Source organism: Macrobrachium nipponense, chromosome 18 (assembly GCF_015104395.2).
Source record: "Macrobrachium nipponense isolate FS-2020 chromosome 18, ASM1510439v2, whole genome shotgun sequence".
Lineage (NCBI taxonomy): Eukaryota > Metazoa > Arthropoda > Malacostraca > Decapoda > Palaemonidae > Macrobrachium > Macrobrachium nipponense.
The window spans coordinates 79,610,115-79,627,614 of NC_087211.1; the positions used below are offsets into that span (position 1 = coordinate 79,610,115).

The 17,500-nt window shown below is 37.4% G+C and overlaps 1 protein-coding gene across 1 annotated transcript in view; it reads left to right on the forward strand.

Moving 5' to 3' along the window:
* Positions 1 to 17,500, forward strand: part of LOC135197240 (glutamate receptor-interacting protein 2-like) — a 365,022-nt gene that overhangs the window by 23,557 nt on the left and 323,965 nt on the right. Inside the window, 2 exon segments of the mRNA XM_064224331.1 lie at positions 11,100 to 11,908; positions 13,612 to 13,979. Coding sequence (XP_064080401.1) covers positions 11,520 to 11,908; positions 13,612 to 13,979 — 757 coding nt within the window. The 5' untranslated portion in view covers positions 11,100 to 11,519.

The window sequence follows — 17,500 nt, forward strand, 5'->3', positions numbered from 1 at the left end:
ATCACAAGAGCTATTTAAATTACAGTGATGGTTCTGTTCGCAAATGAAAACCGAATAGGCTTCTCCGCTCTAATTTGTAAGAAATACCCCGAGCAAAAAATGAGGCATTCATATCAGTCGGACGAGAAATTCTGATTAAATTGTCAATATCGTAAGCGAGGAGGTTTAAGCCTAAATTTCCGTGAGGTTCTCTTTTTACAGAGACTAAAACAGAAAAAACAAAAAAAAAATCTTTGTTCCTATATTTTAGGAAATACCCTGAGTAAATATGAGGTATTCAGGTATTCCCAGATCTGCTACAAACAGTACAAATCAGTGCGAGATAGTTTTCATCAATCGCACAGCATCCAAACTCTGTCATTCAAGCAATGAGGAGTGGAATCGCATCGTATACATAGAGAACTAACAGATGACGGACATAGTATATATGACAAATTTACATATTCATAACTGGTACGTCTGCAGTTCCACAGAGAAATTGTAGTCTCCTTTCAGCAGAACAGATCACTGAAAGTGAGAAAGAATTTGAAAAGTTGAAACGTTATTCATAGTGAGAGAAGATGCGAATTTTTCATGACAGCTGAATCTGTTTCAGTTTCTCCGTGACAAAGTTTTGTCTCATCTCACAAACATTCCTGAGTAATTGTTGCCTTTTGCGGTGTTGATGCCAAGTGATAATTGTTGAAGAGGATGTGCACATACACAGATATATATATATATTCATATTCATATTATACTGATGTATTACAGTAAAAAAGATATTGATATATATAGACATAGTATATATATATATATATATATATATATATATATATATATATATATATATATATATAAGCTGAGTCTGAGAACCAGATTGAATTGAGCCTGAAGACATATAGTATGGAGTCTGAAAGGCCAGATTATATTGAGCCTGAAGACTAGATTATATTGTATCTGAAAGGTCAGATTATATTGGGCCTGAAGACCAGATTATATGGTGTCTGAAGACCAGATTGTATTGGGTTTGAAAGACTAGATTATATCGAGTCTGAAAGGCCAGATTGTACTGGGTCTGAAGGCCAGAACAAACTGAGTCTGAAGACCAGATTATATTGAGCCTGAAGACCAGATTATATTGTGTTTGAAGACCACATTATATTCTGTCTGAAAGGCCAGATTGCATTGGGTCTGAAGGCCAGAACAAATTGAGTCTGAAGCCCAGATTAGACAGAGTCTAAAGACCAGATTGCACGGGGCTGCGTGGTCACGTCATCCCGGGCTGCAGCAGCCTACTGTAATTACACCCCTCGCCCTCAACAACTCCTCTCCCCCCCCCCCACCCCCCCCCCCCCCCCCCCCTCGTCCTCGGGTAGCCGTTCATCTCATGACGTTCTGGGGACATGGTCTCTCTTTTTCCTTGGCGTTTTTTATTCTGTTTTTACGTTTTCCTTTTTCTTGCGGTCGTTGGCGATGTTCGGGTATTTTGTTGTTGCGGATGACTTACACGATTTGTTGATGCGTGTTCGTTGCTTGTTGAAGGGGCTGGTATATGATCCTAAGTATTGTTTGTGCAATCTTGTCGTGCTTGTGGTTGGTTTTGCTTGTGGGGTGTTGGTGATGCTTACTTGCGAAAGGATAAGCAGATTAGTGTAAGTGCATTATATTCACTCACATACACACACACATAGTATATATATATGTATGTTTTATATATGTATATATATTATATATGTATATGCATATACACACGTCCACATCGTTATTCCCGTGTTGTGTGTACTTGTGTGTTTATATATGCACGTGCGTATGTACACGAATACGTGTTCGTGTGTACGAAATGGAATGCTTGAAAAGTTGATAAGGAAAGCAACCGCGCATATACATTGTTCATGCTGAGAATACATAGATAAGTATTATATACATACAGTTTATATATACATGTTGTATACTATACGTATGTGTGTAGGCTAGCTGTATATTTATATGTAAATGTTTTTTCATTGAAATTAAGATTATCGAAAAACCCACTATTAATTTTACGCCATTTAACAGTACAAAAAAAAAAAAAAAAAAAAAAAAAAAAAAAAAAAATTCCTGCAACACTCGAGGGAAGATTAGCTAGACAGACAACTTCCGCCAGCGATAATATCACCCCTTGTGGTCGGGTGTCACCCACCAGGGGTTGGTGTTGGGTGCGCGCGCATTCTTCTTGTTAATTGCTGTCATGTGTTTCGTCATAATGTCGCCTAGACTTTCATTCAAGCTTTTTTTATTTATGTTTTTTCGTCTCAGGCGAATTTTTTTCGTGTTACAAGACCCCGGAAGTGTTGCGTATTATTATTATTATTATTATTATTAATTATTATTATTATTATTATTATTATTATTATTATTATAATAAATAATCCTCAATTATATATTAAAGTATATTACTATAAATGTTGCTGTACAATATTATTATTATTATATTATTATTATTATTATTATTATTATTATTATTATTATTATTATTATTATTATAAAAATCGTCAACTATATATTTACGTATAAAGCAATATACTTTACTATATAATTGCGTATTTTTTATAACAGATTGTTCTTCACGGGACTGAATTTCTTAACATTATTATTATTATTATTATTATTATTATTATTATTATTATTATTATTATTATTATTCAGAAGATGAAACCTATTCATTTGGAACAAGCCCACAAAAGCTTCCAAAGAATATTTTGGTGTTCATTTGGAAGAATTAAGAGGAGTCAAAGGAAAATCCATTTATAACGAAATAAAAACAATAACAATGACAAATAGAGAAATCGATAAAAATGTATTAAACTGCAAACAAAAATAGCATTAGGGTAGTTATTCATTGCATTTTCGCTTGAACTTCTCACGTTCCAATTTTGAACTTCTCACGTTCCAATTTTGGAACTTCTCACGTTCCAATTTTGAACTTGTCAACGTTTCCAATTTGAACTTTCTCAGTTCCATTTTGAACTTCATCACGTTTCAATTTTGAACTTCTCACGTTCCAATTTTGAACTTCTCACGTTCCAATTTGGAACTTCTCACGTTTCAATTTTGAACTTCTCACGTTCCAATTTTGAACTTCTCACGTTCCAATTTTGAACTTCTCACGTTCCAATTTTGAACTTCTCACGTTCCAATTTTGAACTTTCACGTTCCAATTTTGAACTTCTCATGTTCCAATTTTGAACTTCTCACATTCCAATTGCACGACATCCTCTGAAGGGAGGCAGTTCCACAGTCCAGCGCTGTGAGGAATAAGGGACCTCTGGAACTTTGTGGCATGCAGAAAATATTGCTTGTCATAATTGTTCTGTGACTGGTGTTTGATTGACAGTTTGCTAAATTGCGGCTGATAATTCTTGCTACTGAAAATAAGTATACAAGTTTTTTTTTCTCTTTTTGTCATATTATCTCTCTGTCTGCCTTTTCTCTCTCTCTCTCTCTCTCTCTCTTGTGTGTGTGCGTGTGTGTGCTTGCTTTCATTCATTTCTCCGCGGTATTCCACATTCTATCTCTCTCTCTCTCTCTCACAGTGTTCCACTAGACATTTCCTTCCCCCCTGGTAGTGTACATTCTCTCTCTCTCTCTCTCTCTCTCTCTCTCTCTCTCTCTCTCTCTCTCTCTCCACCATCGATATCTCTCTCTTTCCTGGTATCCACATTTTCTCTCTGTTTTTCCACCCTTCATTTTTCTCTCTCCATGGTATTCCACATTTCTCTCTCTCTCTCTCTCTCTCTCTCTCTCTCTCTCTCTCTCTCTCTCTCAAAAGGAGGAATCCCTCGATATGGTGATCACAGCTTCTTCTTCCTCTTCCACGAAGCCAATCGAAGAATGGATTCGCCTCTGAATTACGGAAACAATAGGTGCCATTGTTCGAGTTCCCTTTACCTGGCGCCACTTGGCGTCCGTCGCAAAGCCTTCCGAAAAGAAGGGCGGGGCGGGGGAGTGGAGGGAGCGGAGGGGGAAGGCAGATATTGGAACATGTTACCGACTTTGTGAACATCACTGAAGTCCTGATTTCTCCTTTGTGCGCCGCTGGTTCGAATCCACGAGCGGACGGTATTATTATCAATTGAAAAATTCCCTTCGGTTTACATATATGAAAATATATTAATTCCGAGGTAGAGCGAATTGGATATTAAAGGACGTTTGTAGCTTAATGCATGTATATATGAATCACGGTGATGTGACAAAAACGCACACACACACACACACATATATATATATGTATGTGTTTGTGTGTGTAAGGGAAAAAATATGGAAGGAGGGAGGGAGAATCTCATTCATGACATGGGCTATATATATATTATATATAATAATATGATATTTCGCTGTTTGACGGGTAACGTTGCCTTGACATTTGATATTTAAATTATTCAGAGACGAATAACTACTGAATTAACGAGAGAGAGAGAGAGAGAGAGAGAGAGAGAGAGAGAGAGAGAGAGAGAGAGAGGGCCTCATACATTTAGCAATTTTTCAGAGACGTACCTCACTTATTTTATGTTTATTGGTTTACCAAATGTTTTTTTTTTTGAATTTAGCGTTATGAAGAGAGAGAGAGAGAGAGAGAGAGAGAGAGACAGACAGACATTTCCCTCGCATTAAGCGTCACATTGGAGAGAGAGAGAGAGAGAGAGAGAGAGAGAGAGAGAGAGAGAGAGAGAGATATTTCCCTCGCACTAAGCGGCACATAGAGAGAGAGAGAGAGAGATAGAGTAGAGAGATACAGTCCGAGAGATAGAGACAGACAGACAGACAGCAGACAGACAGACATTTCCCTCGCATTAAGCGTCACATTGTAGAGAGAGAGAGAGAGAGAGAGAGACCTTACCTTACCTTACCTTACAGTTCGTTCGGGTTGCCCCAGGTCCCTCAGTGTGAGGCACCTCTAATGTCTACCAGAGAGTTGCTAGTACATCTTCCGGTATATTTTGCATCTTCCAATCTTGGATGGTCTGGGATGCAGTTTAGATATTTGTCGAGCTTATTCTTAAACACATCTACGCTCACTCCTGATATATTCCTCAGATGAGCTGGCAACGCATTGAATAGACGCTGCATTATCGATGCTGGTGCGTAGTGGATTAATGTCCTGTGTGCTTTCCTTATTTTTCCTGGTATTGTTTTGGGCACTATTAATCTACCTCTGCTTGCTCTTTCTGATATTTTTAGTTCCATGATATTTTCTGTTATTCCTTCTATCTGGTTTTCCATGCCTGAATTATCATGTAGCGTTCTCTTCTCCTTTCTAGACTATATAATTTTAATGATTGTAGTCTTTCCCAGTAGTCAAGGTCCTTAACTTCTTCTATTCTAGCTGTAAAGGACCTTTGTACACTCTCTATTTGTGCAATATCCTTTTGATAGTGTGGGTACCATATCATATTGCAATATTCAAGTGGACTACGAACATATGTTTTATAAAGCATAATCATGTGTTCAGCTTTTCTTGTTTTGAAGTGCCGTAACAACATTCCCATTTTTGCTTTACATTTTGCCAAAAGAATTGCTATTTGATCATTGCATAACATGTTCCTATTCATCATCACACCAAGGTCTTTAACTGCTTCCTTATTTGTGATTGTCCCTCATTATTAGGTCCCCTATATGCATATAGCTTTCCTTCTCTGTCTCCATAATTTTATTGATTCAAATTTATCAGAGTTAAATACCATCCTATTTTCCTCTGCCCAATCATATACTTTGTTAAGGTCTCTTTGTAGAGCGTTCCTATCTTCATCACAAGTAATTTCTCTACTTATTCTTGTGTCATCAGCGAAACTACTCACTACCGAATCCTTAACATTACTGTCTATGTCCTTCAATCATAATAACAAACAGTATTGCAGCTAACACCGTACCTTGTGGCACACCGGATATTACCTTGGTTTCATCCGATTTCTCATCGTTTGCAATAACTATCTGTTTTCTGTTGTGTAAAAATTCTTTTAACCATCTTCCTATTTTATCTACGATATTGTGTTTTCTAATTTTCTTTGCTAATATATTATGGTCTACTTTGTCAAAAGCTTTTGCAAAGTCTAGATAAACCACATCTGTTTCATTTCCGCTTTTCATATTTTTGAATATGTTCTCACGGTGGACTAACAGTTGGGTTTGTGTACTTTTTTCCGGGTACGAAACCGTGTTGTCCTATATTAAACAAATTATTTTTTATTAAATGTTTCATAATATTTTTCTTCATTACCCTTTCATACACTTTCATAATATGTGATGTTAGACTCACAGGCCTATAATTACTTGCCTCAAGTCTTGATCCATTTTGAAAGTAGGGGTGATATATGCTAATTTGTGCTCATCATAAATCTTGCCTGTATCTACACTTTGTCTTAATAATATTGCAAGTGGCTTTGCGATAGAATGAACTACTTTCTTTAACAAAATAGCAGGGATTCCATCAGGCCCTGCAGCAGCTCCATTTTTAATTTCATTAATTGCCTGCACATATCAGCTTCATTAATTTCTATGTCAGCTAAATATTCACTATTTTCGTCCCTTACTTCTATATCATTATCTTCATTATCTATTCTAGGGGTGAATTCTCTCTTATATCGTTCTGCCAGTATGTTGCAAATTTCCTTTTTTTCATTCGTTAATCTCCCTTCAATTCTCAGAGGGCCTATTTCTATTCTTCTTTATACATCTTCTTCTTCGCATATGCGTATAATAGTTTGGGGTTTTGCTTGATATTTATGGGGAGGGGTTTTTTTCTTCCAATTCCCCGTTTTTTTTTATTTTTCATTTTCTTTTGATTGTATAATCTTTTGTTCTGCATTTTCTATCTTACTTTTTAGTTCTATAAACTTTCCATGCATTTTTTTTCTTTTGCAAGACCTTTTTTCCACTTTCTGATTTTCTGGAACAAGATCCTTCTGTCTCTTGGTATGCATGAATGATGTTTACTTTTCTTCTTCGGTATATATCCTCCACTATTTTCTCTAATATTTTATATAATATCTCCGTATTTACCCTTATGTCATCGCTTACGAAAATGTTATCCCAATCTTTGTTAATTCTTCATTTATTTCTGACCATTTTATATTTCTTTTTTACTGTAGAAGTTGTATTTTCCATATCCTTCCACTTTTTCATTTCTTGCTTATCTCTGTTTTCACTTGCTTTGGGAATGAACTGTTATATTCTAGTGACATTATGGTCTGAAATACTCGCATTATAAACTATTATTTCTTTAACATAATTCACCACGTTCACAAATACTTAGGTCTAAAGTATTTTCCTTTTCTTGTTGGCAGGTGATTTATTTGTTGAATGTTGTATTCTAGTAGCATATCTAATAGCTTTTCGAATTGCCTCTTATCTTCTGCACTACTATTACTCCCTTTTTTATATGTATAAGTACATCCACAATCTCCTATTCGTTCTTTCCATTCTACGAAAGGTAAAGTTGAAGTCACCAGATAGGAGAATAGTCCAGTCCTTGTGATTTCTACATATATCATCCAATTTTTCAATTATTAAGTCAAACTCTTTAGTATTAGGAGGTCTATATATTACTATGTTCATTAATTTTTCATATTCAAATTCTACCGCTATTAGTTCACATTCTGAGTTACTATATTTCTCATATATTTTCCTTGTTTTTTGTCTTTCCCATATATTGCGGTTCCCCCTTGATTCCTATTTTTTCTATCTGATCTATAAGTTTGGAACCCTTTTATTTGATCATCATTCCCAAGTCTCTTGGGAATACCAGGTTTCACTTATATTCATTATATCTATTTTCTTTTCAATTTGGGTTAGTTCTTCTAAGTACTCTATTTTTCTTTTTGAGTTACTCGTAACTAAACCCTGCGCATTCATCACTATGATGGTTTGCGTGTTTTCTCCTTCATTTAATATTGGTAGTAATAAGGATTTTCCCATGTCTTTCCTGTTCTGGTATGTTGTTCTTTTTTTCATTTCCAGAAATTCTGACATTAAAAAATCCAACTTTTCCATAATATTTGATCTTCCTTCATCATAATTATTATTTTGTGTCTGAATCTGCAATTTTCTCCGTTTCTGCAATATCCTCTTGCATAATAAATACAGTTATTATCCCTTGAGTAGAATTTTGGAGCTGATGCATTGAATTTTTTGCTGACATCTCTGCATATCTCATTGGTGGTTTGCTTTTCTCTTTTACCTGATATTCTTGATTTCTCTCTTTATTTGTTTTTCTTTATTATTTTTTGGATTTTATTACTTGGTTGGTTATTTATTTGATTATGATTCATGGCTACAGGGTGCATATATTTGCATTTTTTGTCGAACTTACATCCTTTTCCTTCTTTTAGGTTTTTGCATTTTTTTGGATGCAGATCTCTGCAATCATCCCCATATCCATCTAGGTATGCACATTTACCATATATTTCATAGTTGTGACATACCTTAGGATGTTTGTAGTAACATCTTTCTCCAAATCTGCAATTCCCTCTTTTCAAAGGTTGCAGATTTTGTCTTTCTTATCTATTTTTTCCTCTTTCCCGTCATTGTGTAGATCTGGGTAGAGCCTCTTCGGGATTTGCTTTTCTGTTGCCTATCGTAATTTATTTCTTCGTAGGTATGCTGCTTTATTGCCTCATATGTAGTATCAATGAGTATCTCTGCATCCATACTTTTATCTTGTTCTTTGTTTTCCTTATTTTTTTCTGTCATTTCATTTTTGTTTACTTCTCTTCCGTTTTCCTCTTCTTCTTCTTCTTCTTCTTCTTCTTCTTCCTCTTCTCTTCATCCTCAACTATTTCGGTACATTCAATCTGATTTAATAACATTGTCTATCCATGATAGACATGTTGAACAAAAAATTTTTGTATCTTTTCTCATATCTTGTATTACCTCAGCACACTGTGGATGGGTCGGAATGTTGCATGCAGCACATTTTCTGATTAGGTTTTGTGGATTGACTATGCTATACCAAACCTTACACAGTTTGCATGCTTTTGGCATTCTTTTTCCTAATGCGTCAATTAGGATATTCACAAGATTCACCTTATTCATTTTCTTTGTCGGAATATGTTGTTTTATGTATATTTTCTTTATGAGTCTCTTGACCACTTGGATTTTATTTGGAACTTCTTCAATTATTTTCAAGATGTTTTCATTAGATTTGTTCCAGTTTGAAGGATTATATCCTTCTAATATATCTATGAATGCTTTTGTATCTTTTTGGTTAGGACTGTTGCTGATTTCATAGATGAGAAATGCCAGTTCCCTTCCTGCTACCTCATCGTATTGCGAATCTGCTAAACACCGCTAAATAAATTACGCCATCTCTTCCCGCAGTTGGAACTTACTGCCATCTTGTTCTGATTTACAGTATTACACTTGATAAACTAACTTAGAAGACGCTTTATCCTACTATTTTCACACTAATCTTATCACCGATAGTTCACGAACACTTCTAGATATTTCTCAAATTCTAGTCGTATGTTAAACTTGTGATATCTGTTGATTAATCTGATTTCACGCGGGAACGTCTCACCAAGCAAGATGGCTACTACAGAGAATTATATTTCCCTCGCACTAAGCGGCACATATTAGAGAGAGAGAGAGAGAGAGAGAGAGAGAGAGAGAGACAGACAGACAGACATTTCCCTCGCATTAAGCGTCACATTGTAGAGAGAGAGAGAGAGAGAGAGAGAGAGAGAGAGAGAGAGAGAGAGAGAGAATAAGTTTATTTCCTCTCCATTAAGCTTCACATTAAGTAAGAGAGAGAGAGAGAGAGAGAGAGTTAGTCAAATGATAAGACACACATGGGAGACATTTGTAAAACGGCTTCCTGGGAGCGTATTTTGGAGACCATTAATTATTCCTGCTCTTGATTATAGCCAGGTCTAGCGAGAAGGCGCTTACACGGCGAATTTTACTTTATTTATTATTTTTTTTCGAAGGCGAACGCTAATTGAGTTGCCTAATTAACGTCCGTGGAGGAAAAGACTTATTACTTTGATAACCATTGGTTCAAATGGTTGTAGACTGGCTGTAGTTACTCTTGTGTTATCGCTTTTCGCATCTTTATTACGGTGTTCATGGAATGGTTCGCTTGTTTCTGTCTTTATTCGTAGGTTGCTGGGTGGATAATTTAGTTATTTATTGGTTTTCTGTCTTGAATTTACCAGAACTGTTTTTTCCCACGTGATATAGCGATTCACGTACGGTACGCAGAGCCATTTCTCTCATGTCTATAATTTATACAGAACATTCTGGGGAATTTAGATAAAAGGTACTTAAGCATGACAGTAAGGTTATATATCGTTCTCTCGACATTAATGACCTTTACACAGCAGAACAGCTGTTATTTATGAATCATGTAAACATTTATCTCTGGGGGAATTCATATCAAAGATACACATGCATGATTTTACAGTTTTATATGTTGTATCAACACTGTTTACCTTTACAGAAAATAAGTTATTACTCTCATTCATTGCTGTGTTACTTTTTCCTCTTTCAGGTGTACATTACACCTTGATAGTTATACCTTTAAAGAAAATTACACTTTCACTATCATGCAACATCTCATTTATATATTCACCAATTCCAGGTGGCCTTTTATTCTTCAACCTGCAGTAAAACAAACCATTGTTACTTTACACTTTCCTGGGTATATTAATCAAGTAATACAAGTAATATTAGCTAAGCAATGTCTTAAAGTTTACCTTGATACCCCTGGTACCTTGACACCTATACAAAGGAACAGCATATCCCTCTCACCCATTTCAGATGTACCTTACACATCCTGGTCAGCCTCACAGTCAAGCTCTCACCATCATATCTGTTATACCTTCAATTACAGTGGAAATTGCCAGTGGATAGGGCATGCCTTCTACAGCTTCACACCTTGTAAACTTGTTAAATTTGCGAATATATAATTTTGATCTTTAATAGCAATGAAAGTTACTTATTTCTTTGTGTTTTTTGCAGGGTGTGTTCAACACTGCCATTTTTGGGGTTTAAAAGCTTTACACCTTGTACTAAACTTGTTAAAATTATGAATATATAAATTTTCTCTTTGATAGCAATGAAATTTACACATTTCTTTGTCTTTTTTGTAGGGTGTGTTCAGCACTGCCTTTTTTGGGGAAACGATGGATCGTCCTGTAAATGTGGAAACTACTACTTCACCGTCTTCCCTTTGTACCTTAAACGGAAATAACGGCTGAAGGCCACCAGTATTCGTGACTATAAGTGACTGTGATTTTGCCTTCAAAGCTGTACGCTTTTATTATAATTATATATAATCATTATTCAGAAAATGGATCAAGCCCACCAAAGGGGCCACCGACTTGAAACTCAAGGAGCTTCCAGAGAATATTATTCTATCCCCAACAATGGTGTCAGCGAATGACCTGAGGTCATTCCAAGGTCAAGTGTTATATGAGACGAGCGACTGCGTTTGAATCTAACGAAGTGAGTTTGAAGTTATTTAAGTGAATGATATAATTTTATTAAAAAAAAAAAAAAATAGTGACAGCATGGCGTCCTTCCTTCAGTACGCCCTCTCCCCCTTCCCCCGTCGCAAGAATCGGAAGGGGGACAGGACCTCCACGATCTCGCAGGACACCGTCACCTCCACGTCCACCTCGACGACGTCCACGCCCGCGCCCACGCCCGCCCCGCCGTCCCCGGCGCCCAAGACGCGCTCCGTGGGCATCCAGACGCCCACGTTACCCCGCAGGGCCCTGGAGGATTCCCCAGGCACGCCCAGTGCCCGCCGGAGGTTCAAGGAGAAATGGCAGAATTCGCCTCTGATGAGTCGGAGGGCGTCCCAAGATACCCTGCGGGAGGGCAGCGTGACGCCCGTGCCCCAGAGGAAGGCCGTCTCGCCTCCGGGGGATTTCCATTCGCCCGCGACCTCTAGGAGGTATGTGTGATAGATAGTGACCTCAGGGAGGTATCATTGAGAGATAGTGACCTCGGGGAGGTATGATTGATAGTGTCCTCGAGGAGGTATGATTGATAGATAGTGACCTCGAGGAGGTATGATTGAGAGATAGTGACCTCGAGGAAGTATGATTGATTACCGCTGAGGAAGTGTTAATGAGGTTGTTTTTTTTGTGTGGCTTCAGCGTTAGTTTTAGTTAATTGTTGTTATATTTGCGATATTAATAAGGTTATATATATATATATATATATTATATATATATATATATATATATATATATTATAGCCTATTTGTAGATATATGTATGTATATAATACATACATATATCTACAAATAGGCTATAATATATATATATATATATATATATATATATATATATATATATATATATATAATAATATACTATATATACATCGAGCTACAAATGCCGGTAGAGCGAATTAGATATTAAAGGACATTTGTAGCTCGATGTATGTATATGAATCACGGTAATGTGATATGACTCATATACATATATATATATATATTATATATATATATATATATATATATATATATATATATATATATATATATATATTTATACACACACACACACACACACATATATAATAATATATATATATAGTATATATATATATATATTATATATATATATATATATATATATGTATATATACAGTACATAGCGTTTGTGTGAAGAAAGCTAAGGACGAGAATGTCTTTTTAATTTTGAACCTGTCACTCAACTAAATATAGGCTAACATACAATAAGAAAAAAAAAGCCGTCTTCAGGAAAATCTAATCTTGACGGACGCTTTATCGTCACTCGGCGAAGAAGACTCCTGATTATTAGAGTCATATTTTGATGCGGGAACCACTCGCTCTCTCTCTCTCTCTCTCTCTCTCTCTCTCTCTCTCTCTCTCTCTCTCTCTCTCTCTTATTCTTCTTCTTCTTCTACGTGATACGGTTAGCCGTAGTTTTTTTTTAATTTATTTTATTATGATATATTATGGTGTCCTCTTTTGAAGACTTTTACTTATTTATTTACTTCTTATCTTAGGTACTACGGAAACTTTGTAGCCTGGATGATTATGATATTAGTAGTAGTAGTAATAATAATAATAATAAAATAATAATAATAATAATAATAATAATAATAATAATAATAATAATAATAATAAATAATAAATAAATAATAATAAATAAATACATTTATGAATGAATAAGTAAATAAAATAAAAAAAAGTTACTGCTACTACTAATAGTAACAATAATGATAATAACAACAACAACAATATTCATGATAATAATAATGTTAATAATAATAATACTAATAATAATAATTGAAAAAGAAACCCACAAAATCAGAAGACTGCTGGGCCTTGACCCAGGCTGACATCCCAAACATCTCTTGAAAATGGGCCACAGATAGGGCCTGAAAGTACTCGAGTGTGTAGTAAAATTAAATGTAAATACTTAGAAGTAAACAAGTAACAAAGTGATTTTGTGGGTTTCTTTTTCAATCTTCAGAAGGAAACTGAAAGAAGTTTTTGTTTGGTTAATAATAATAGTAGTACATAAATTTTTAGATAGATATATTAAATAGAGAAATAAAAAATAATAATGAATTTGAAACCTATCCTTTAACACGAATCTTCTCCTTCATCTCGCCCCACAGGCACATCTCCCCGCCGCCTCTGCCATCCTCCTCCTGCGCCTCTCTCAGCAGCCACGAGCCCCCGCCCACGCCCTCGTCGTCCTACACCTTCACCTACGACGCCCCACCGACGCCCACCTCCACCCGGCGCTGCCCTTCCCAGGTCAGCGTGGACAGTAGCCACGCCCACCACGTGGTGCACGTCGGGGCGGCCGGGCTGGAACTGGGCGGCCTGAGGGGCTGGGACCGTGAGGTCGTCCTCCGCGGGGAGGGTGGTGGGCGTAGGGCGGCGGGCGTGATGCGAGAGAGCGTGCGGATGTCCCAGTGCGTCGTGTGGCAGTGTCTGCCGCTGCCGGGCGGGATTTGGAGCCGGAAGGCCAACGGCAAAGGTGAGATTTGGGGGAGGGGGAGGGGGGGGGGGGCGAGTCTAAGGGCTCGGTTGATTTGATTGTGTGTGTTATAATCCTTAATTCTTTTCTTTCTGTTTTAAACTATTCTCAACATTATTACTGTTATTACCATTATTTTGATTACCATCTTTCATACTACTTCTGCAAGTGTGGATATTGCCGAGTAATCATTTTTTCTGTCATGATATTTTGTGTATCTAGATTGTGTACGTTATTGTCTGTTCTTTGTGTATTCCATGTATATGATATTGAGCTGAAAATAAATAAATAAAATTATATTATTATTATTATTATTATTATTATTATTATTATTATTATTATTATTATACATACATACATTTAATTATAATCACACTGACGAGTGACTTATCCATTCAACTCTACTATGTGGGAAAATAATTCACTGGGCGTGAATACTGGCTAAGTTCGCCTTTACGCCTGAAAGACAAATACCTGAGGCTCTACTTTTCAACGCTCGCTCTCGAGCGTCAAAAAAAAAAAAAAAAAAAAAAAAAAAAAAAAAAAACAAAAAAAAAAAAAAAAAAAAAAAAAAAAGTAGTCATCAGCGTTGCGCAAATTGCAGAAGAACGTGGCCCACCCACCGGTTCCCCCCTCCTCGCCGCCGAATTCTACTTTCTCGCCCATCTCCGACACCCACACAGCGGGGCTCCTCGATATTTATTGCTCCAGATAGAAATTTCCTTAATCGTTCGCAATCTCTCTCTTTCCATCTTACTTTTCTCAACCCTCTCCTAACAGTTGACTCATAGTGCCACTGCAAAGGGTTTTCTTGCTGTTGCACCTTTCAAACCCTCGTTTTCCTCCTATTACATCTTTCAAACCCTCGTTTTCCTCCTGTTACACCTTTCAAACCCTCGTTTTCCTCCTGTTACACCTTTCAAACCCTCGTTTTCCTCCTGTTACACCTTCAAACCCTCGTTTTTCCTTTCCTGTTACACCTTTCCAAACTCGTTCCTCCAAAGTTACATCTTTCAAACCCTCGTTTTCTCCTTACATCTTTCAGCACTCGTTTTCCTCCTGTTACACCGTCAAAACCCTCGTTTTCTCTTGTTTTCACCTTTCAAACCCTCGTTTTCCTCTTGTTACACCTTCAAACCCTCGTTTTCCTCCTGTTACACCTTTCAAACCCTCGTTTTCCTCTTGTTACACCTTTCAAACCCTCGTTTTCCTCTGTTACACCTTTCAAACCCTCGTTTTCCTCCGGTTACACCTTTCAAACCCTCGTTTTCCTCTTGTTACACCTTTCAAACCCTCCGTTTCCCTCGTCCTTGTTACACATTTCAAACCCTCGTTTTCCTCTTGTTTTACACCTTTCAAAACCCCTCGTTTTACAACCTGTTTTTACACCTTTCAAACCCTCCGTTTTTCCTCCGTTTTACACCTTTCAAACCCTGTTTTTCCCCTCCGTTACACCTTTCAAACCCTCGTTTTTCCTCGTTTTCCTAAATTGTTTACACCTTTCAAACCCTCGTTTTCCTCTTGTTACACCTTTCAAACCCTCGTTTTCCTCTTGTTACACCTTTCAACATCGCCTCCTTGTTTACACCTTTAAACACATTTCAAACCCTCGTTTTCCTCCTGTTAATACACCTTTCAAACCTCGTTTTAAAACCTCTGTTACACCTTTCAAACCCTCGTTTTCCTCCTTTACACCACCTCGTTTTCCTCGAAATTTTCTTTTCCCTCCTGTTACCTTTCAAACCCTCGTTTTCCTCCGGTTACACCTTTCAAACCCTCGTTTTCCTCTTGTTACACCTTTCAAACCCTCGTTTTCCTCCTGTTACACCTTTCACCCTTTCATTTTCTCCTTGTTACACCTGCAAAACCTCGTCGCTTGTTACCTTACCCTCGTTTTTCCTCCTGTTTTCACCATTCAACCCTCGTGTTTCCTCTGTTTTACACCTTTCAAACCCAATCGTTTTCCTCCGTTACACCTCGCAAAACCCTCGTTTTCCTCCTGTTACACCTTTCAAACCCTCGTTTTCCTCCTGTTACACCTTTCAAACCCTCGTTTTCCTCCTGTTACACCTTTCAAACCCTCGTTTTCCTCTGTACACCTTTCAAACCCTCGTTTTCCTCTTGTTACACCTTTCAAACCCTCGTTTTCCTCTTGTTACACCTTTCAACCTCGTTTTCCTTTCCGGTTACACCTTTCAAACCTCGTTTTCCTCTTGTTACCACCTTCAAACCTCGTTTTCCTCCGCGTTACACCTTTCATACATCGTTTCATTGTTACACCTTTCAAACCTCGTTTTCCTCCTGTTACACCTTTCAAACCCTCGTTTTCCTCTTGTTACACCTTTCAAACCCTCGTTTTCCTCCTGTTACACCTTTCAAACCCTCGTTTTCCTCTTGTTACACCTATCAAACCCTCGTTTTCTCCTGTACACCCTTTCAACCTCGTTTTCCTCCTGTTACACACGTTTCAAACCCTCGTTTTCCTCCTTGTTTACAAACCCTTTCAAACCCTCGGTTTCCTCCTGTTTTACACCTTTCAAAACCTAGTTTTCCTCTGTTACCCCTTTCAAACCCTTAGTTTCCTCTTTCTTTCAAACCCTCGTTTTTTCCTCATGTTACACCCTTCAAACCTCGTTTCCTCTGTTACACCTTTCCAAACCCTCGTTTTCCTTTCATGTACACCTTTCAAACCTCTTTTTTCCCTCCGTTACACCTTCAAACCTCGTTTCCTTCTTGTACACCTTTCAAAACCCTCGTTTTCCTCCGTTACACCTTTCCAACCCTCCAACCCTCGTTTTCCTCAAATGTTCCCTTTACACCTTTCAAACCCTCGTTTTCCTCTTGTTACACCTTTCCAACCCTCGTTTTCCTCTTGTTACACCTTTCCAACCCTCGTTTTCCCTCTTGTTTAACTTCATCCAACCCTCGTTTTCCTCTTGTACACCTTTCAAAACCCTCGTTTTCCTCCATGTTACACCTTTCAAACTCGTTTTCCTCCTGTTTTACACTGTTAAAACACCTCCCGTTTTTCCTCCTGTTACACCTTTCAAACCCTCGTTTTCCTCCTGTTACACCTTTCAAACCCTCGTTTTCCTCCTGTTACACCTTTCAAACCCTCGTTTTACTTTTTTTTTTTCCCCTGTTAAACTTTCAAACTCGTTTTTTTTTCCTCCTGTTACACCTGTCAAACCCTCGTTTTCGTCCTGTTACACCTTTGATAAAACCTTTTTACTGTCAATAGTATCCCTTTCAGCACTAAATGACCTCATCAGAAGTCCAGTCGTTTGCTTGGCCTTTAACCTAAATTCTATATTCTCTTCTATTATCAAAACGTTTCTGAACACAGAACATTTTTTTGTCCTTAAATGATTTATGTATTCCCCCTCTCCGTCTAATAAACGGTCGCCATATATCTCATCCGCCCGTGTGTTTTTCGTTAATTTAATAGTCGGTGAAGTGTGGGTAGGGGTAGCTGGAAGGGGAATGGTTGGTGAGGGTGGGGGGGAGAGTGGGGACAAACA